This window comes from Ictalurus punctatus, chromosome 2, assembly GCF_001660625.3.
Source record: "Ictalurus punctatus breed USDA103 chromosome 2, Coco_2.0, whole genome shotgun sequence".
Taxonomy (NCBI): domain Eukaryota; kingdom Metazoa; phylum Chordata; class Actinopteri; order Siluriformes; family Ictaluridae; genus Ictalurus; species Ictalurus punctatus.
In genome coordinates, this window is record NC_030417.2 from 23,228,565 (window position 1) to 23,250,735 (window position 22,171).

Sequence of the window (22,171 nt, forward strand, 5' to 3'; positions counted from 1 at the left end):
GTGGTCTGTAATAAAAATGTGCAGACATTTTGAAATCTCCACTTGAGTGGTGTGATCTAACATAAGTAGAAACCATGCTAGAATTTCTGCAACATATACAAGACAAGAGCTTTAAACCAGAATCCATCCTTTGGAGGGAGATTATAAATTAAGCTTACCGCTAAACAGTTCAGAATATGAAGAAGACCTATATTGTGTTTTGGCTATATAGCCCAGTTTATGCGCAAGAACAAGATGCAAAAACCCCAAACACTTCAGTGAGCAGCAGTAAACGAGGATGAGAAGAAAGGGACAGTGGCAGTTTTTGAAGGAGATTCAATAAGTAATCCCACATGAAAGGATTCATCTACGGCATTAAACCTTATTCAGCTCTTCAAACAGAACGTGGCATCTGACTTAACGAGGGTCTGGACTTGAGCGTAGCAGCAAGCAAAGACATGAGACACTCTTCTGCACACTACACAAACTGAGCACAGACACCTTGACTGTTTTGAATTGTTACAAGCCATCATGCTCTGTCAAATCAAGGAAATTGAATGACTGTGAGTAATACAAACATCTACAAAAACTACCATCATTCCACACACACACACAGCCAGGCTAGGATTCAGCCCAGCCCTGAGGCACTGAGTGCTTCTTTAGCTGTAATCATAACCTGGAGTTGGGATCCGCCACCATTGCCACACCCCAAGCTTTCCCTTCCCTTCTGTTTTTAGAATGTTTGTGCCCTCACCGGATTTCTGCCGCCTCCGTTTTTAGCACCTCTCTCTTTTTGCACCTCCTCCTCGCAGTGCTTTACCTTCAGATACTATTGGTGCCCGTTCAACATAAGCATTACGGGAGCTCTTCGTTGTGTCCCCTGGCAATCACCAATTTCCCATTCTCTATTCTGCGTCTTCTCTCCCTTTTCCCCTGCCCTTATTTATTCTTTGCTTCCTTCTCCCTTCTTTTTCCCCTGTCCCTTTTTTTATCCTTTGCTTCCTTCTCCTTTCCATTTTGCCTGTCCCTTTTTATTCATTGCTTCCTTCTCCTTCCTTTCAGCCCCACCAACCTTATAATTTTTTTTCTTCTGCTTTTCAGACTAAACTCTGGTTGTGTTTTTTTCTCCTTTTCTTTACCTGCCAAGCAGATCTGTCAACAGGGATCCATTGTGTGGTGGAACCAGTCTGGAGCAGTCTGTGCTCTCCTTGGAGCAACAAAAATTTGTGGTACAATAGTCAGAGTGGGAATCAGAAATCAGAGTCTCTATAGCACTCACGCTTCCTTACTCACTCACTGCACACTGTTTATGCCAGCCAAGCTTTGCTTAATACCAGTTGCCAATCTCATCCAAAGTGGGGAAAATTAAATAGTTGAAGCACCTCAGTGTGCCCAACAGTTTCAACAAAGTTACTTGTAGAGCAACAAGAGGCACCCTTAGAGTTACTAGTTAGACCTTTTGGTTCCTAGTCTAATGGTTATGATTTAACTCATAACTGACTCAGTTGTTAGCTGCTGAGTTAAGCTATGGAAGCCCCTAAGGTAAGCAATGGTTGGGGGTTAGATAGTAAAGAATAACATCATTATCGGTATTGATTATAGCTTGAAGATTGTTTGGAAAAGATGTGCTAAAAATGTACTCAGCCAAAAAAGAAACGTCTGCTCACATTCAACTGCTTTTATTTCCAGCAAATTTCTTAACATGTGTACATATTTGTATTAACATAAAAACATTCAACAACTGAGACATAAACTGAACAAGTTTCACAGACATTGGATGAACAGAAATGGAATAATGAGTCCCTGAACAAAGTTGGGTCGATATCAACAGTAACAGCCAGTATCTGGTGCCCTCCAGCTGCTTTAAGTATTACAGTGCATCTCATCCTCATGGACTGCACCAGATTTGTCAGTTCTTGCTGTGAGAGGTTACCCCACTCTTCCACCAAAGCATTTGCAAGCTCTCGATCACATCTGTGGGGGGACATAGTTATATGTAATTTTCCACTGCAAGGACGGTCAGCTGTACTTCCTGTCTCCCTGTAGCACTGTCTTAGGCGTCTTACATTATGGACATTGCAGTTTATTGCTCTGGCTACATCTGCAGTCCTCATGCCTCCCTGCAGCAGGTGTATGGCATGTTCACGCAGGTGAGCAGGAACCCTAGACATCTTTCTTCTGGTGTTTTTTAGAGTCAGTAGAAAAGTCTCTTTAGTGTCCTAAGTTATTGTAACTGTGGCCTTAATCGCCTACCACCTGTAAACTGTTCGTGTCTTAAGGACTGTTCCACAGGTGCATGTGCAATCATTGTTTATGGTTCAGTGAACAAGCATGAAAAACATTGTTTAAACCCTTTCTAATAAATATCTCTAAAGCATATTTGGATTTTACAAACTTATCTTTAAAATAGTCTCCTGAAGAAGGGACGTTTCTTTTTTTGCTGAGTATACAACCATATAGAACCCCACTGGGAATTTAAGATCACTCGCTCAGTGACATTTAACTGGAAGGGTTACAGATTTGATGAGAACGGCTCACTATTTACCCCTGGGGACCAATAAATAAAATCTATTGATCAATCTTTTTGACCATTGGTTTCACCATCAAAGCACAGGAAGCTATAAAAATTGAGCAATGCTGGAATGAGAAGCCAATTAGAAGGAACGTGAAGAGAGGAGGGGCAGGCTTGCTTCACTTCAACCACAGGATGCCAAAGTTGAGCCTGGCATTCCATTCAAGCAAACCTTGGCAGAACATTATGAAAGCCAGGAGAGCGCTTTACGACTCCCACCACTTTCTCTGTCTCTCACATACTAATACATACAAGCAGACAAAATGGGGCTCTGGTGGCCAAATTATTGCTGCATTTATTAATTTTCTAGAAGGATGTTAATTAAAAGGCTGATAATAGGAACGATTTTGTCAGAGATTTCTCACCAGGGTTTAAAGTGATTCATTAAGGCCAACACATGCCCGGTTTCTGCCTTTCAAGGGATGAATCCAATCTTTCCAATTATCCCTAGGAAGAGGTCCAGCTGGTAACTGCAGGGGCAGAGGTATGGGGTGGAAAAATATCGCTGTACATCACTGTAAAAATATCAATTCATAAACACGCTGTATTCAGGCACGCTGTATGACACGTTTTTCAGCAATCATGTGATTCCCGGCAACTTATTCATAAACAAGTGTGTCCTTTTATTTACACTTCATATCTAAATATAATACTGTGCTCGAGCTAAGGGGGATGCAAGGCGATGTCATCTCCACATAAAAATAACAATGAAATGTGTTCTAGTTCAAATTTACACCCCATGTTGAGTAAATATCTGGATTTCTTAATGGCAAACCAAACAGGACCATTAAAAAGCACGTGTGCACATGTGGAGGAGATGTTCATGCAGAAACGAGGGTTGCCAGAATGAATGTTGACCACAAGTCATCTCAATCTATGGCTACATTTAAACTAGATAATATATCAAACCCAAACTGGATAAAGAAAAGCTTATCCATTCTTAGAAGTTCTGGCAACCCGACAAGAAAGGTACCCTTTTAAAACATTCTCTGCACAAGCTCGGGCATTGTTGGGATTCAAACTCGCAATCTCTTTATGATAAGATGAATGCTTTTTTGTTTTGCCATTATACCAGCATATGGTAAAAAAAAAAAAAAAAAAACCTGTTTAACAGCGCTGCACGACAGCTTCAAACTTCAGAAAAGTAAAGCAAGCACTTAGCTACAAAAAGAACTGTGCTTGTGACCTTCTCGAAGAAGCATGGAGATCTGATACTTTGTTTGTTTGTTTGTTTGTTTGTTTGTTTGTGTTTTAACGCCATGCCAGCTTCTATGGCTGTTTTCATGGTGAGAAATGCCTAACGGACTCTATATAAGGTATTTAAAATCTTTTTTTCTTAAAAAGCTCTAAAATTGCATGAGGTTTGACTTTGTTCAAAATTTCTTCCACAGTGGTGATTGAATAAAAAAGGTTTCTCACAGGGTTAAGACCAGTATATTCGAATAAAGAATGTTTCAAGGATAATGGATTCTGGCAAAAGGTATATGTTAGTGAGTCTTCTTCAAATATTAAAAACTTGTGTGTCATCCTGGAGTGACCTATTCGACAGCGGGTGTAGACGATCTGGTTCCGGCGATTTGAAAACATTAGAAACCAACAATAGGGCTGATTTCATGGAGTTTGTTCATGGTGCATTGGTCCCACTCAGTTTGCCATTTATGGTTAATGTATGAGTTTATTATGGGTTTGAGGACAGTGGGAGGTATTGGACACTTTTGGAAGTCCGCTGATAATGCTCCTTTTGCAACATTGTCTGCTTCTTCATTTCCCAGGATTCCACAGTGTCCCGGTATACAGCAGAAATAGAGATAAAAATTTTGGGCTGGAGACCTGATACAAGGATGAAGAGGCCACAGAAGGAAAGCACAGCACCAGTGAACCTCTCTCCCTTGTCCCTCAAGTACATCTTCAAAACAGTGATCTAAAGCCTTTCCCACAAGCTTCTCTGTGAATGCGTAGTCTCGCCTTGCCAAACGGGCAACAAAAACATTCGAGAGCTGAAGGTTCCCACCTACTGTGGAATGTTTAAAGGGTTGGAGTTGAGCTCAAGGAAACATGAGGGCTTTTTTTTCAGGGGAAGAGTTATGGTTTGGGGGTTTGTTTCTCATGGTGATGGTGGTGGTAGTGGGGTGTCAGGTTTATAATTAAATATGGAAATGATGAAGTGGGTCTAAGATCAGCTTGTAAGTCCAAGCTAGCTATGGAGGGAAGTGAATGAGCTGTGAACAATGTCTCCGCTGGGGTATAAACCTGTATATGCTTTAATGAACACGATTAATGGCCAATCAGGGAAACCACTTTATGATGGCCTCCCTGCGTTGATATTCATCATGTTTTATTCATCGTGTTTATGCAGTTTTCTGGCTAGGGAAAGCAAGTATTCCATAGCCAGTAGCTCATTCCACAATTTCTAACATAGGAACTGAAGGATGATCATTTTCCCTCTTCTGAAAAGAGCAGAAGTTTTGGCACCAGATAGCTGTGCTTTTTACTTTAGCCCCACTACAAATGCAATACAAAGTTGGTGAATGATGAAACATTTCTATCCTGATGGGAATGGTGAGGATGGCCAGGATGACAATGTCCAAATCCATAGAGTACAAGGACTCACTGAATGGTTTAATGAGTAAGAAAATGATGTACATCACATGCTGTGGACTTCATAGTCCCCAAATCACAATATAATTGAACTCCTACTGGAGATTTTGGACGGAGATGTTAGACAGACGTTCTACACCTTCTTCATCAATTGAATGAACATCTTTTGGAAGAAAGGCTCTGAAAAGTTGTCCCAAACACCTTACTAATACTCTTTATGTTCGTTTTTCCTTTAATTTGTGACTCATCTGTATGTTTTACGATGGTTAAAGAGCATTGTGTTGTTCTTTCTCAAACAACACACACGTTTAATGCCATGCAAACACACACACAGATTTTTACAGCCCAATTAAATCACACACTAACATATGTACAGTATATTTCATTTTCTGTTCATGACGGTGTTTGATAACGTCCTTAAGTGACACATACCCAACATTTGTTAGGAATTCAAGTTTTCATTTTGTCATGGTATGGATGTTTTTGTCTGTAATTTTGATGTAGTCAGTATGAACTAATTAACATAATATCAAAACCACAATATTAAGGCGAGCGCTTTACTCATGTTGCACAAAACAGTGGTGTTTTATCGTATTTTTATATGTTGCCTCTCTGGTGGAATATTTTTGAATAGTGTTGGTTTTGACTAGACAGAACTACAGTGCCATCGGCTCAGATTTGGACCGCTTCTTGTTTTTGAATGTACAGTACTACATGTAGGAAGGAAACTAAAATTGGTAACACACAATAGAATGCTTTTACTTGAGTATCGGAGTCTTAAATTCTTTCTCTCAGCACACACACACGTACACCTGCATGCAAAGTAAATAGCAAACCAGAGGAATCATTTGAAAAATATAAACATTTAATAAAGGCTACATCTCTTCATAATTACAATAATTAAAGTACCAAGCCATCTTTAAAATGATGCTCTATATAATGCATAATTTACATTTATGTGGAACAAAACAACAACAACAACAACAATAACAAAAAAAAAAAAAAACAGAATAGATAACAAGATATTCAAAGCATTAAAAAAAAATCTTTGCAACATAAACCCCTTTAGAAAAGCAAGGGAATATCACACCCTGAAGCAGGGCAGCACATGGCATGGTATCCATGTAGGCACAGGTACTGCAGTCTAAAACACTGACATTAGTCTATACTCCTCTGCTGATGCCAATGCACAACTACACCCTGTCCAGGAGTTCTGAAGTTCTCAATATACTCTCGGTGCTGTGAAGGGAACTTCCATACTGGGTACACCTAACGTCTCAACAGCCTGCTTCTTTCTATTTAAATGGCACTGAAATGAAGAAAGGCCACGTTCTTTTGTTCAGTGGGATTAAGACATCAGCACTGCTGTATTATAATATTAGGATGCATGTTTTGTTGTTGTTGTTTTTTACGATAATTCTCAAGGCTCCTTGATAAGGTGGTATGATCCTGTGCAATTCCTAGGTTAAAAAAAAATCAAAGGCACTATGATGCAAAATGGGACGGAGCCCTGGACGCATGATGAGCAGAGCAAATATCAAATCAGCAGAGAGGGTTGAGAAAACTGGGTGGTCCCAGCACGGAAGTCATCTCCTCATTGGAAAGCATCATCAGAGACTCCTAGCATTTATTTATAAGGGGGGACTCTAGCATTATGACCATGCATGTGTTACATTGGGGAAAAAAAATCTCCCAATTCAACTAAGCAGCTTGTCCATTAAGCTGGACATGGGGCAGGAGGGAAATGACAGTTTAATAAATATTAATATTATTTTACTTATTACAAAAGCACAATATAACGTGCAGATACCTCTGTTTTTACACACACACACACACACACACACACACACACACACACACACACACAAACACCTGCAATTAACACAACTAAACCTTGGTCAGCAGTCCGGCTCTGTAGCGATCCCTCAAAAATATATTCTTTTTAAAAACAATTCAAAAACCACATACAGTCACCCGCATCTTCAGACAGTGGTATTCTCATAGTGTCCCTTGACTGTTCCAATTGATAGTTAAGGTGCCTGATCTCCCAGGCTGCTTTGCTGGAGTCCTCCACCAGTTGGTCTACTTCATTGGCTAGTATTCCTTCAATAGCTTGATGAGCCAAAACAAAACAAAAAGAGTCTTTGTGGATATATTAAAATTTCTTTATCTTTGAAAATACAGGTATATGTGCAGAAGTCCGTTTCTTCGCTTGTTGGCCTTGTGTGGCAAGTTAGAGGATTGTTCACATGAGGACGTTTTTTCTTCTTCGTTTTGTTTTTAGTCTGTTCGTTCCACTTTTCCCAGGATTTTGCCCTCATACATGGGAAGAACGGTGCCATCGTCCCAAACTTCCTCAAACACGGCTCCACACTCAAACTCGTCGCTGGCCTTCTTGAAGTAGTACCTGTGCAGAGAAAAGTGTCGCATTAAGGGTTAGGGTTGTATAATCAAAAGACGCTTTAAACATCTGTTTTAAAAACATTTTTTCAGTGGGACAGCCTGCACACTACCTGCTCGCCTCAGGTCTCGAGTTCATTTGTAATTATTTGCCCAAGTCAGCAGGGAGCCTTGGAAAAAAGCTACCGACGAGAGGCTTGAGGCGAGCAGCCTTTGGTAGAGCATCAACATACAGAGGTCAAAAAGAAGCCCCATGACTTCCACCTTCAGATGTTACACAAGGCAAGAAAGATGCCTCCCCCAAGATTCTAGTCTTGGGTCTTGCATTGTTGTGTGGGCCAAAAACTTTGGGCCAAAAAGGGGGCTTTGCTCTAAATTAGAGGGCGGCTTAAATCTTGACGTCCCTCCTCTCTCTTGCTTGTCGCCAGTGTTCCTCTGTCTACTGGTGTCTAATTGGGGCCGCTGTCAAATGAAGGGCTTCTTTCACAAAGGTTGATATTTTGGGTGCCGGCAAGTCTGCATGTCACTGCGCACACACACACACACACACACATACACACACACACACGTACACACTCGCTCTTGCTTTCTCCTCTTTCTTGGCCAATGACCTGGCCAGGGTTAATAGAGAAGATGGCTCTCAGGTTGATAGTGTTGTGACCTGGGGGGGAGTGAGGGGATCATCATCATCCCCATGAGGTCACATGCTCCAGGCTCGACCCTTCCCCTCCATTCCCTTTCAAACGGAAGCAGGGTAGAAAGAGGAGTGAAGCAAGGGGTGGTTGTTCCAAATAATTAACTCTGTAATGGAAAATGCCCCCGTTCAGTAACAAACGTGCGCTGTGGTGTGCACTTGAATTCCAAGAGCTAACTTTTCATTTTATGAGCGGACTCCACCAAGCCATAAAAACAACGCACGTAAAACATCTAGAGGATGGGGTTGGGGGTGTGCAACTTCCAGCAAACAGTTGGCAAAAGCTAGGGCTGCTAATAAAAAGCAAGTAGGATGTGTTTGCCATGCAGGAAGGTTTCTCTAAACAAGAGGCCTGTGGAATCTTTATTTTTCCTATCTTTTCCTATCTTTTCCTGTCTGCCAGAGCCATATCTTCCTGCAGTTCTCGCCTGGTTTCCTACTGAAATTAAGCAGGGTTGAGCCTGGCCAGTACCTGGATGGGAGACCTCCTGGGGAAAACTAAGGTTGCTGCTGGAAGCGTATTAGTGAGGCCAGCAGGGGGCGCTCACCCTGTGGTCTGTGTGGGTCCTACTACCCCAGTGTAGTGAGGGGGGACACTACTGTAAAAACAGCAACGTCTTTCAGATGAGACGTTAAACCGAGGCCCTGACTCTCTGTTGTCATTAAAAATCCCAGGAAAATTATCGTAGAAGAGTAGGGGTATAAACCTGGTGTCCTGGCGAAATTCTATCATGGCCCCCTAATTATCCCCATCTCTGAATTGTCTACATCACTCTCTCCTCTCCACTAATAGCTGGTGTGTGGTGGGCGTTCTGGCGCACTATGGCTGCCGTCACATCATCCAGGTGGATGCTACACACTCTGGTGGTGGTTGAGCTGATTTCCTCCGATACTATGTAAAGCACTTTGAGTGTCTAGAAAAGTGCTATATACATGTAACTGTAACTAACTTACTATTTTCTTTGCACAGGGCTCAACACGGAAAGCACAAAAAGGACAGCTCTTACTTGCTTGAAAAAAGAGGAATAAGTGGGGAAAAGGGTGCAAGAGAGAAGTCTTTCCATTGGAACACATTTTATGTGGCAAGATTCTTCTCCGAGCAACATCTGGCACCAATATCGTCTGGCAGTGCTGGCAAGTACTGTTCTTTGTTGAAATGCTGCCATGTCCCAGCTCCACACATTTTCTGCTATTAAAACCATCAGCTTTGAATTCGCTTGGCCTTGAAAAAAAAATATATTACAAAGAATGTGCAAGGTAGGAGAGCTTTAGTTGAGGAAGAGGACTGTGTATTACACCTGGGACACTGACTCAGCCGATAAAACTTGTAATTAAGCACACGTATGCCTCTTGCAGAAAATGCTTGAGTGGGGTTTTGAGTGGGCTATTTGAAGTGGCAGTGATTTGACCTTCAACGAGAACAGGACAAAAACAAATATGTCCTTTGATATAAATGAAAAATGGAAGAAGAAAAAAACGATAGCTTACGTAAACAAGTACAGTGCATGAGAGCAACGTAGCTTGATACAATCGCTGAAGAATTTACGCGAGTCTTAGTGCATGAAATGAAAGACCTGGGCTTCAAAGACGTGCTTATTAAGTGTGCCTTACGAAGAAATCAATACCAGATGTGACCAAATGGCTCCAGTTAAAATTCCCTCTTTCCTTTTCTGTACACCCACTGCATCCCCCTTTCTCTCTCTCCATCTCTCTCTCTCCCTTCCTACCACCAACTCCAGTAAACAGGCAGCAGTAAACATTCTCCACTTACACACAACAGCAGAGGCTGTTCTTTGAGTGTCTAGCTTGAGCATGAACCACTTCAAGCTCCTGAAACCTTTCAAGGGCGCCTTTCTTCTCTGTTACCTTCAATTACGTACAAAGGAAACACATGGCTCTGTGGGCCTTGTCTACTAGAGGGTGGCACAAATCCACCAATCACATAGAGTCATCAAGGCCTGCGGGAAGGAGCGAGTGTGTGTACCTGTAGTTGCCTTTCTTGCGGAGCTGCTCTTTGAAGTTGCCCAGGGTGAGGCTGTGTGTCTTCATCATGCGCCGGTAGGGGATCTCCTCACCACAGAAGAAGTATGTGACCACAGTTTCATTCCCATGGCTGCCAGGAGGCTTCTTTGGCTCTTTTGGGCTGTGGGGAAAGACAGACGAGGTGGAGAAGTATGTGTGAGAGAGCGCGTACACAAACATTCACTACATGAATCACACTGCCATAGTTGAGAAAAAACAACAATTTTATCCACTAAATGAGAACACGACCCAAGAAGACAGAAGATAAAACTTCAATAAAATCAACCCTTTCACTTATTATGGAAAAGATCTGTGAGCTGTAAAAAGGGACTAATAATTCATTTCCAGTCATTGTTTGAGTTTAAATAGATGAGCCTTTAACCCTGCACATTTGTAAACACTGGAAGCCTGAGCAAATAAAAATAAGGATGGTGTATGGTGTCTTCTTCGGTTCCGATTGTACGATTGATAAGAATGGGATGACTGATCACATTCCATACACATCTCCAGAATACTTACTGCTCTGCTTGAAGAGCCTGGCTCTGGAGTGATGCAGCTCCGGTCTGAACAGGTACCGCATGGCTCTTTTCTCTTTGAAGGCCCGGTGTTGAATGCCTGAGAGCAGAAAGTGATCATCAGGATATGGTGGTACGTGTATATTGTACTTTCAGTCAAGCCCAGAAATACAATGCCGAATACCAGGCTGAATATGTTTGCAAGAGAGGTCTCTCACCTCTGTTTGGGGGGTTTGGAAACCTCTTCCAGACGGCGGCACGCTTCCTCCAGCTGTGCCAGGGTGTTAGGTGGAGGTAGAGGGGGCATGGCTGGGTCCTGGATGAATGGATGAGCAGGCTGATGGGTGCGGAGGTGCCCGGAAATGCCTGCACCACCCCAAGTGTGGGTGCGTGCTGACTCGGAGCCATAGAGCTTCCTTGTGCTCTGAGTGCTGTGGAATCGTGTTATTATCGAATGGTTATTAAATGTAAAGGCAATCATGGTTGGGTCAAAAGGATTTTCAGGGTGACATGTATACCTGTGTGGCTTGTGCTTGGCCTGGCGATCGCTCTCCATGATCCACTGCCAGACGTTCTGTGAGCGGTCAGCGCTGTCGGTGGGCAGCTGTAAGGTGGCGCTCTCTGCACTCTCACTGTTCACCTCCTCGCCCGACCTACAGAGACGCTTGGATAAAGCACTCGAACATCTGGAGGAGAGCAGAGGATAAAGGAGATCTTTAGATACAACTGACATTTCGATGCAAACATCATGTGCCACAGAGGCAGGAAGAATGTCATGTCAGCTATTAATATCTACTAATAGTCAACAAGGTCACCTAAACCCAAAGGACAACTCACCCTTGGTTCCCCTCGCCAATGCTGTTTCCATGCTCAGGGCCCAGGCTGCGGCTGCGTGCATATGGCGACGGGCGGGAATCAGGTATGGCCGGACACATGCCCTGCACCCGCCGTGCTGCCTCAGCCTCAATCTGTTCCTTGCTCTTGGGCACTGAATGGTGATGGATGTAGTGGTGATGGACGTGCTTGGAGACAAACGTTCGTCCGGATGGGTAGGCAGGCATAGGCACAGTGCCACCCACAGGCCTGGTCATAGGCCGGGGTTCAGGTGAGCAAGAGCGGGGCGAGTGGCGTGCCACTCCGGGCGACTGACAACCAGGTGTCCTGAGAACGCGCGAAAGGTGCTCATCTAGGATGGCCTGCGGGTCATCCTCACTAGAGCGGCGTTGTGAGGAAGAAGAGAGATCCGACTCCTCACGCTCTTCTTCCTACACGAACACAGTAAATATGACTTTAGACAAATAAAACTCCATGCACAACCCAAAAGTGGGTGTCTGTAAATGACATTATAAGTCCAGTTGACCTGTACTCAACATTAAAACCAACAGGATGGCAGTAAGCTTTCATATGTATAATGAAATACACTGCTGGTCAAAAGTTTGGACACTTGACTGAAATGTTTCTCATGATCATAAAAACCTTTTTGATCTGAAGCTTTATGATTAAATGTTTGAAATCAGTGTTGTAGACAAAAATATAATTGTGCCAACATATTCATTTCTTTCATTAGAAAACTAACATTTTATTTACAAAAAATAAAAAACATTTAAATGGATGACTTGGAGCAAAATATTCCGGAAAGCAGTGTCCAGCATAGGTGGGAACTCCTTTAATACTGTTTAAAACGCATCTCAATTCTTGATTCCTCAAGAAACTGGTTGAGAAAATGCCAGGAATACATTCCTAGAAATTCTATGTAAACAGGGTGTCTACTTTGAAGAATTATTTTGATTTTAGATTTTTTTTTCACGAAATAATTCCCATTAGTTCCATTTGTGTTATTCCAGAGTTTCAATGATTTTATTATTATTCTAAAATGTGGAGAAAGAATGTAATAAAAATAAAGAATGAGTGTCTAAACTTTTGACTGCTAGTGTATATCGTGGAACCTACATACAAACTTTTGACACAGATTGGTATGGATGGTGAGATGGCAGTACACACTGACCTCCTGGATCTGCTGCAGTCTCTCTTCCAGTGAGCTCATAGTCTCTTGTTCTCTCTTCAGTCTTTCAAGTCTGGCAATGAGCTGAGCGGCGAATGCTGCTGGCTCCACCGGGGTCATGTCCTTTGGTGGCCGCCGTGGTCTCTACACATGGTCAAAATAACAGTTGTTATTGCTTTATTTGTGTCATTACAACCTTTGTTATTGCTTTTGGTAACTCCACATATGACCGTGTTTGTGCCACTAACACATATTCAACTAGAACTAATAAAGAGAGGGGCCTAATCCACACAGCTGCCCTCTACCTGAGTGCCTTTTCCATACACACACTGCACCCTTCACCGCTGGTGTGAGCATTTGGTCACACTCCGAGGAGCCTCAGCTTGCTCTCTCTGTAGTGCCACCAAGACCACTTCAAAGAAGCTTTGGCAAATATCAAACGCACACCAGGGCTGGGAGCAACAGTGGCTTTACATCCAGGAATAAAAGTCGCATATCAACAGGAGAGAGAGAGAGAGAAAGAGAGAGGGGTGGAAAAACAGAAAAAAAGAAGGGAAAGGAAGATGAGGAGATGAGTGGAGGAAGTGGGGTACGGGGGGTTGGGAAGAGTAGTGTGGAGTCAAACATAGGGAGATCAGAGAGGCAGAGGTAATTTATTTGCCCACCACATGCTGGGCACTTCTGAGCTACAGTAGCCACATTATGTGTTCAGGTGGGTGTATATATGGACTTGCACCCACATCTCTGTTCATTTATTGTGGCTATTTTTGTGCTGTCTTTCATGGTGTGGTCTTATTTGTTCCTCTAATTACTCTGAGGAGACCTTCTGGTAAGTGCATGGACCTGCTACACCCAAACCAGAGGATAATCTTCAGGAACAAGCGGACAAAGAATGACAAAAACAACACAACAAGGACTGCGAAGACATAGATCGTCTTGTGTACTATGCACAGAACACGTACGTGCATATACACGCATATACAATTTTCAAGTTTGCCCTAACTGGTCATACTGTCTTTGGGCTCATAAGACAGGGCATTTCTCGAAGCTCTTCAGCCAGTACATAGACAACACAACAACCAGGAGCGTCCTCTGTCTCACACACCCCATGGAGGGAAAAGAGGGTTGGGGGGGTTGGGTAGCGCTGCTGGATGCTGTCACTTTTCTCCAAACTGGTTCCATTCATCTAGTGATCAAAGCAAGGGAGTAGATTTTGGTGCCCCGGGATAAAACAGACATTTAGAAATGCCTTATTTACATCAGCTTGCTACTCGACTGCATTGAAAGACGTCGTCTTCAAAAAAAGGAAAAAGAAAAAGAAAAGAAAAAAGTTGAGGCCTTTTCCCAAAACTAGTACAAAGAGGTCCTGAAGATTTCTTTTTTATTAGCTGTTGTACTGTTATAAGAGAAGAGGTGATATTTGGGGTTTGTATGTGTGTTTGTGTGTGTGTGTGTGTGTGTGCATGTACATTAATATACAGAAGAGGGAACTTACAGGAAAGGCAGGCAGTGAGACCTGTCCATTCATTCTCATGTTCCGGTGCATCTCTCTCTGAAGCTGCTTCTTGCTGCCCAGTTTGTACGGCGGGATCCCATCACTGCCAGGAGACAGAGTGAAGCAGTGAGAACAAAATCACACACACACACACACACACACACACACACACACACACACACACACACACATTTACTGCCACAGACGTTCTACACATTGTGCCAGGCTAGCCTGAAAGGATTCAGTGAAGGAATCTGGGGCTTCCTAAGTCTGGAACACAAGAATGACACTGATGTAGTGATGCTAGCTAAACCACAAGCTTAACTAACAAGCCTCCTCTCTCCAAACACTGTCTTTTCTCTTTCATAAAACCTGGACGTCTTCATACTTTTTCAGTGTGATTTTTTTTAAAGCTTTGACACTTTCCTCTGCTTGGGCTTTTTATTATTTTTTTTCCTTGCCCACTTGGAAGTGTCTGACCTAGCCCTGAATGCTGTCTCCAGCGTGGCTTTGAAAGCTCACAGTCATGCGCACAAAGCCAGAGCTCCAATCTTCATTTGGCAAGCGGCACTGCAGTCAGCCTCTGATCTCGGCAACATCAAAAGGCTGGTTTGTAAGATAAGGTAATGTTTGAAGTCGGCGCAGAAGCATTCCCTAGTGTCCAAGCAAATCCATAAATAAGATATAAGCAACCCCCCCCCACACACATACACACACACACATTCTTCCCATGCTCCCTCACTCTCTCTTTATCTAGAAATGAGATTCAGATTTGCCGTGCCTTTTAACTGAAATAAAAAATGAACTACTGCAATCAAAAACGGTCCCCAAACAAACAGACGTCTGCGTTTTTCCCCGCCTGCTTGCCTAACCCACAGCGATAAAAGTTAAACAGGGAAGAGAAGGAACGAGCACAATAGCTAGTGGTGAGCAGGACTGAGGAGAACGGCGATAAGGATGAAAGAAGAGAAGATATGGCTTATTATCAGGTTTAAAAATTATCTACCGAACAAACATTGGTGAATTTCATCGACAGATTCAGAAGCTTATTGGGAGGTGACCGTGTGAATTGGGCTTTAGAAGTATTTCAGCATATGAAACACAACTCAGTTCTGCATAAAACAGCAATAAGAAATCAAATACAAGCTGGAAGAGATTAGATGTGAACGCCAAACAATAGTTGAAATATTCCACACCTCGTACCGTAAAGACGAGCAACCGAGTTTGCAGCATGACCTCTGCCAAAATATTAATCTTCCGAGTTTAATCAGCCTTGCCTTCTCACACTCACACATACACACTCCCACAAGCTGCGCGTTGGCCAGCTCTTTGAGGCATCAGGGGAACAGAAGCTGGCCTCTTTCATTGGCCTAGCTTTATGGGGATCGCCTATTCACTTGGGCAAGTAATTTTCAAAGCAGCCAGCCACCCTCTTATCCCCCTAAGCTCGCCTTCCTTAACAATGGGCTGAAAGCGATTCGCTTAAGCCTTTCATCCACCATGCACTTTATTCCTCACTCCCTGCACTTAACTATGCGCGCGCACAATTGGCTCCACTGCTAACACACATGGGGGGTGGGGTGCTTCGTGCTTCAAGTGTGTACAGACGAGGGAGTATGGGATGGAGTTTAGGGCTGAAAGGGTACTGGAGGTTGCACTAAACTCCGCGGATTCCAGGTGACATGCTCTCGTGCTCCAGAAATGGCTAGCATCTCATCTGGATGCCTCCATGCCAGGGCTGATCAAGAAACCCACGCCGTGCAAGCCCAACTTGCTTTCATTTACTGCCAGCTCGTCTCAATGAGCATCTTACGGTCCACATGGCCAGTTCTCCGCTTCTCTTTCATGCCAGGAGACAATAGCGATGGGCGTGGACAAGAAATAATGGTGGCCGCTAGGTTTTAGCAAAGCACAACAAGTGAGGTCTCTTTGAGTAGGAAGAAAACCCCTGATGAAATCAAAGCATTCGGAAGAGGGGGAGGGAATGATAAAAGCGCTGTTTCCTGTGGCCAAGTTTGCAGACATTGGTATTATTTAGTATTCAAAATGGAGCATGCAGTATTTCCCAAAGACCGGGTGCAATGGAGTCTTTTCCAAAGCAGAAACGCCAGAACTGAATCCCCTTGCTGCAGTACACCAACGCATCTGAGACTCTGCACATTCCTATTAATAAACATCTAAAGAGCCAACTGCCAAGCAGAGCATTATCACTTCTTTACCAGCTTCAAACAATATATCAGCAGAATAAAACAGACAGGCCATGTTCTTATTCTGTCACACAGCTATACTCGCTGTGCATATACAACCAAAAGCAAACAACATGCACAATGCCTGTGTTGTTTACTGTGTCATGTGCTGTTTACAAAGACACAAAGCCGGACTTACACACTGCTGTCAGTCATTGACAAGGAGTCATCTGTCATGGCGTCGCTGGAGATCTCGCTGTCGTTGGCACTAGTGGCGGGGGCGAAGCTGCAACCAGAGGCCACATGGTACGGGTTGGCAGGATCGCAGCGCCTATACGACCTGTACGGACACAACGGGCGTGTTAATATGTTACTGTTCCAAGAACACAGTGTGACTTCTAGAATAGTCAGTTTATTAGAGGTTGGATGCTTTTGGATTCAACCTTTATAAAATGTTTAAAAAAAACAAAACAAAAAAAAACACTTCAACAAGTCATGGTTATATGAAGAAAGGCATCAGGGTTGGGGCCATGATGTCACCTCAGTGGGGTTTTCTCTGACTTTCACGTGCCCTCTGACACCAAACCCTTATGCATGAAGAATGAGTGAGCTGGGTTGTAAGTAATACACTATTATAAGCTACATGGTGTCTATTTCCTCAGAAATATGATCTCTGGTCCTTTTGTGTTGGTCAACCACTTGGGCCTACTGACTCAGAAGAAACTAATTTCCAATCTATCTTTTTTTCTTAAACGGTATTCCTTCTCGTGTAATTTCTCTCTCATCTCCTTCCAACATTGTGGCATACTTCTTCCAAATACCCACCTAGTCCCTCTCTCCCTCCCTCTCTCACCCTCTCCATTCCTCTATCCTGCTGTGACACATTCTTGTTTTGCTGAAGGAGGACAGGAAGAGAGCCTGTGCTTACTCTGACAAGAAAAGCCAAAAAGGACAGGGAGACAGCGAGAGAGAGAGATATGGACGGAGAGCGCAAAACTCTCTCAAGGGAGAGACAAACAGAAAGAACGCATGAGACAGATCTAAAAACTCGTAGTGAGTAAGAGACCATAAGAGAGTGGAAAAGAAAGGAGGAAGTGAAGAAAGGGGAAGGAGGGCCTCCTTTATGAGAATGGCTACTGGCAGGAGGGCTGCGAGGAGTTAAACAGCATGACTGCGGACAGAGGCCCCAAGTCAGACCTGACCTTTGGAGGCTCTCGGAAAGAGTCAGGTATTTAGCACAGCTGGGCTCGCATTTCCCCCTCCCTGCCTCACCCTCTCATTCATCCGTTCTTTCATAAGGACCCCCCCCCCCCCCCCCCCCCTCCTCCCTTTCTCATCTTCTTTTCCGCTTAGAAAATATGCTCAGGCTCCTTCTGTGGGATTTTTTTCCCCTGTCTTTGGCGGAGGAATGAGATAAAAGTGGAGAGGGAAGTGAAATCATTGGATAGCGGATGAAAAATCCGAAACAGAGATGATGATGGCAACTGGCTCAGCATGCGAGTTGCTGTGGCTTGGTTTTTTTCCCCCCACAAATAACTTGAATTTGAGGGGCGATGGAGAAAGAGAGAGAATAAGAGAGGAAGTGAGAAATGAGTTCCACATGGCTCAGATGAAAACAGCCCAGATGCAGAGAGAGAGAGAGAGAGAGAGAGAGAGAGAGAGAGAGAGAGAGAGAGAGAGCAGCTCTCAGGCCATCCTAATGAAGATTTAAAAACTGTAGGCTGTATATACATTATGTTTTTGTTTTGTTTTTTTCACACGTATTTTATGTAACCTTGTCTTATCAGTATTCTAAAATGTCACCAACATCACCAAAGGGGCTTAAGGAGATTGAGATGAGATGAAGACTTACTCCGGATTCCCCTCCTAGCAGAGCTATTAGCGGATAAACATTAGTCTGGCACTGCACCTCGACTCCTTTCCTCATTTACAGTGCTAACCCAGGCCAGACTTTACACAGAGTTTGTGCTAATGAGCGTCGCTTGTGCTAAATGTTCATATTAACTAGAAACAACTCTTAATTACAGTGTAATAACAGACGAAGCTGATTCCAAAACTTTCAATGAAAAGTTGAATAGGTCACTGGGCTTTTACAACATGCCACAGTGGTATATTAGTTTTAACGGAAGAACTTTAGCTGTCCTTTCCAGGGTACAGCATAGAGCCAACCTACAGCCATGTTAAAGTACTTATTAGGCTACTTAAGCCCGCGTACTTATTACTAACAAAGTATTTGAGCTGTTAGGACTCCTGATATCGGCTCGTATTTTTGGCTGAATGACACAATCGGCTCCAGCGCTTTGATGTCCGGAGGCGGATTTGCTCGGAAGCTCCATCCATCAGCGGCGCGATTTCAAAGCACAGGAAGCGAGCACGCGCCAGCAGAGGGCCGAGTGCGCGCGTGCGTTCCTGCTCTTTGGAAAAGCTGGTACTAATGAAGGCAATGTGAGAATAAACCTCTTAATAGCGGCAGAACAATAAGGGCATACACGGCTAGAAACATTTATTATTATTATTATTATACACTGCTGTCGCTGAGTGAAAGCCATAGCACTTCGGAGGAAATTGAACAACTTTTTTGAAAGAGTAGGAGTTTGGCACGGCCTCACCTGTAGTTTTTCTCCAGCACGTCTACAGTCCTCAGAGAAGGAGCAGACCGCAGCGCTTTAGCCGAGAGTCCGACCACAGCCAGCGCTTTGGCTTTAAAGTCATTACAACTCCATTCCTCCTCTTCGTTTAGAGTGGGCAAGTAGCCACAGACGAGTTTTAGACTCCCGAGTGCACCGGGGTTGGTGTGTGTGGGGTTTTCACCGCCACTGCGCACGTACTCGAGGTATATATCGGACTGTAAGAACGTCTGGTACGCGTTGTCCTCCATGCTGGTCTGGATCTCAGTCTGCGCCTGGTCGAACATGGCCGAGTCGATCTGCTGTCGCTTCACGTTGTCCCGAATAAAAGTCTTGGTGGCCGGCTTGAGGCGCCTGCCGACGACGCCGTCGGCTTCCACGTAGCGCTTGTAAATGGCCTTGGCCACGCGCAGCGTCTTGCCGTCCTTGAGGTCCATTTGGCGGAAGCCGTTACACGCAAACCAAAAGTCGAGCGCATCGGCACACCGCTCGCGCTCCAGAAAAGCACGGAAAAGACGCGCGCCGTCCTGGTCGCCTAGCAGCGAGTGCAGAGACTTGGTCCAGCGCGCGAGCGGCGAGTCCGGTGAGGCGCTGCCCTCTGGCTCTCCCAGGCCTTCCTCGTCCCTGCGCGTCGACTTCGCCGTCTCCTTGACTCTCAGCGCCGTCATTTTGCTCGGCAGTTTGCGGCATTTGGCCTCGCCCTCTTGGCCCGGCACGGGCGGACGGGGAGCATCTTCTCGGAAGCTCGTGGCCACGGGCTCCGAAAGCGCCCCGTTCATGGCTGCACGGCTTGTGGCTCCTGAGCGCGGCTCTAATCTCCCTCGAACTCTCGCTTGAAGTTAGCGGAAGAGCACCTCTGTCCGGCTTCTCTCTGAAAACACACACAAAGTATTGATCTAATCAAAAGCAGATCCGCCCCAAACTTCAAAGCGAGAGCGCGCTCACACACACACACACACACACACACACACACACACTTTCAGGAGGGGGAAAAGCTTCTCAGCAGTCCATACAGTTATTCTCACATTTCTTACTTTACCACCGCTTTGAAACCGACACTTTATTGTTATTCATCCTAGTTCTGGTATAATCAGTCACTGATTAACCCAGAACTGACATTACAGCTAATTACTATAAACACAGCGCAGAATCTCAAGCGCTCTCTGAACACGCAAAACTTAGCCTATACATCCGGAGAGAGGAGTGCGTGTGTGTGTGTGTGTGTGTGTGTGTGTGTGTGAGGTAAGAGAGAGAAAAGTATCGTCACATCGCTCACGATTCAAGCAACTTGCAATCAAAAACAGATCCCAACTCAAACTCCTTGACCTCCTCTACTGCACGCTTAAAGGCTCCATGCATTAATCAGTAGGATTTCTCACAAAACCACGCGCTCTCCAACCGGCCTTGATCTAATCCATAACACACTGTTTAATACCTGCAGAAATAGAAGCACATCTCCAAGGCATGCTACATTAGCGAAGAAACTAAACTCTATTCACTTCTTTTCTTCTTTCTTTTTGTAAATGATCACACTTTGTAGTTATTTTTCCTCCCAGAAACGGAACGGAAATATCCCCAGAGAGAGACAGACACACAGAGAGAGAGAGAGAGAGGGAGAGAGAGAGAGAGAGCGGCGTGCCATCAGTAACAGTGCATCGAGTCCTCACAGAGCAACACCGCACACTGATCCACTGCGTTTCAGACATACAGCGACGGTTTAAAAAAAAAAACAACAACAACAACAAAAAACAAAACACAACAACACAACGCACAGGACAGAAACAAAACGTATTCATATGAGCAAACTGAAACAACAGTTAAACCGGGCTACATAGCAAGAATAAAGTAAATCCGCGTGAATTACACGAGCACGCGCTCCACCACACAGACCGAGTACAGTTAGCGTGCAGTTTTAACCGGGGTTTTCCTTCTTCTTCTTCCCCCTGGCTTTATGTGCAATTCGGACATTAATAACGAAAGCGCAGCGTTTTTCGCGAGTAAAAACAATAACAATAATGAAGTCAATGACTTCATAAATAAAGCGCTTCATTCGACTTCAAAGCCCCGCCATAAAGTCCAGAGGAAAAGTCTAGCATCTATCTCAGGGGGGCGGAATTCCACACAAACTTCTTTTCACCGGGATAATGAACACTCTGCAAAAGCAGTCAAAAGAGTATTCCAGCCAACACTCGCTAAAGTGCCTTAAAACAACTGAACACAACGTCTAGGACGGAGAAATGCGTCTTTCGGCTTTTTATAAAGCAAAAAAAATAAAAATAATATAAAAAAAGGGACTCGATTGGACACAGCCACGTTACTTCAAAGCGAATGGAGAGCACATCAAAAGCGGCCCTGTGGGGCCAAAGCGAGGAGAACATGGAACTTACCATCGACCCATGAGTTCTGTACCCCCCAAAAACTCCAGCGTTTTTCCACGAGTCAAAAAAATAGTCCACAGTATCATCCACACACAGCGGCGCTCCTCTCGTTTCCCGACCTGCTTCTTTTGTTATAGTCGCAGAAAGGAAATGTAAAAGCGGTTCCCCCCGCGTTTTTCCTCAAGTGTTTCACGCAGCCATGCCGCACAGCACATCTCCTGTAGGCTATTCCAATATGTACTGGGCTCAGGGTTTAAGTGCGGACATCAAAGTAAGAAGCCGACAGCCTGGTCCCGAAAGGTACATAGAAAGAAATGCGCCTGTTGGAAAGAGAGAGAGGGAAAAAAGTACATGCCTCAGAACGACAGCGAAAACGCACCTATTCTACACAAAAGATCCTACTAAACGTAAGAATATCGTGAAGCGGATTTTAACTTAGCGTTTAATTCGCTCTTAGGAACTTTAATCGAAACAAAAAGTTACTACCAAGTCGCAAGGACCTTATCAAAGGCAAGCGATCTTGCGCCAACTCCCCGAGGCTTTGGAACGTCAGAAGTAAGTGATCTGCCGCCCCAATAGCGTTACATCCCTGCGATCCTTCTGTTGCTACATACACTTTCAAAGCTCACAAGTTTACTTTAACCCGTTCACTGCCGAAATACGCCGCAAAATGTAGGAAACGCGCTCTTACGGCCGTTTAAAG

At 44.2% G+C, this 22,171-nt stretch overlaps 1 protein-coding gene across 1 annotated transcript; it reads right to left on the reverse strand.

The window, feature by feature from the left end:
• Positions 1 to 5,993: 5,993 nt before the first annotated feature.
• axin2 (axin 2 (conductin, axil)) lies at positions 5,994 to 21,762 on the reverse strand. The gene is made up of 11 exons (XM_017451167.3): positions 21,478 to 21,762; positions 19,073 to 19,961; positions 16,663 to 16,803; positions 14,278 to 14,380; positions 12,786 to 12,926; positions 11,618 to 12,045; positions 11,299 to 11,466; positions 10,999 to 11,211; positions 10,785 to 10,880; positions 10,228 to 10,386; positions 5,994 to 7,556 (listed from the first exon to the last, which is right to left on the reverse strand). Exons 2-11 carry the CDS (start codon positions 19,867 to 19,869, stop codon positions 7,430 to 7,432), a joined length of 2,373 nt encoding a protein of 790 aa, XP_017306656.1. The 5' UTR covers positions 19,870 to 19,961; positions 21,478 to 21,762; the 3' UTR covers positions 5,994 to 7,429.
• Positions 21,763 to 22,171: the final 409 nt, after the last annotated feature.

What these genes read in the sequence shown, in the direction of transcription:
- axin2 (XM_017451167.3), bottom strand. Translation starts at nt 19,869, where the DNA reads ATGAACGGGGCGCTTTCGGAGCCCGTGGCCACGAGCTTCCGAGAAGAT. An exon ending in GTGCTGGAGAAAAACTACAG is followed by an intron (nt 16,804 to 19,072) that starts GTGAGGCCGTGC and finishes GTGTCCGTACAG; the next exon opens with GTCGTATAGGCGCTGCGATC. An exon ending in TCAATGACTGACAGCAGTGT is followed by an intron (nt 14,381 to 16,662) that starts GTAAGTCCGGCT and finishes GTCTCCTGGCAG; the next exon opens with TGATGGGATCCCGCCGTACA.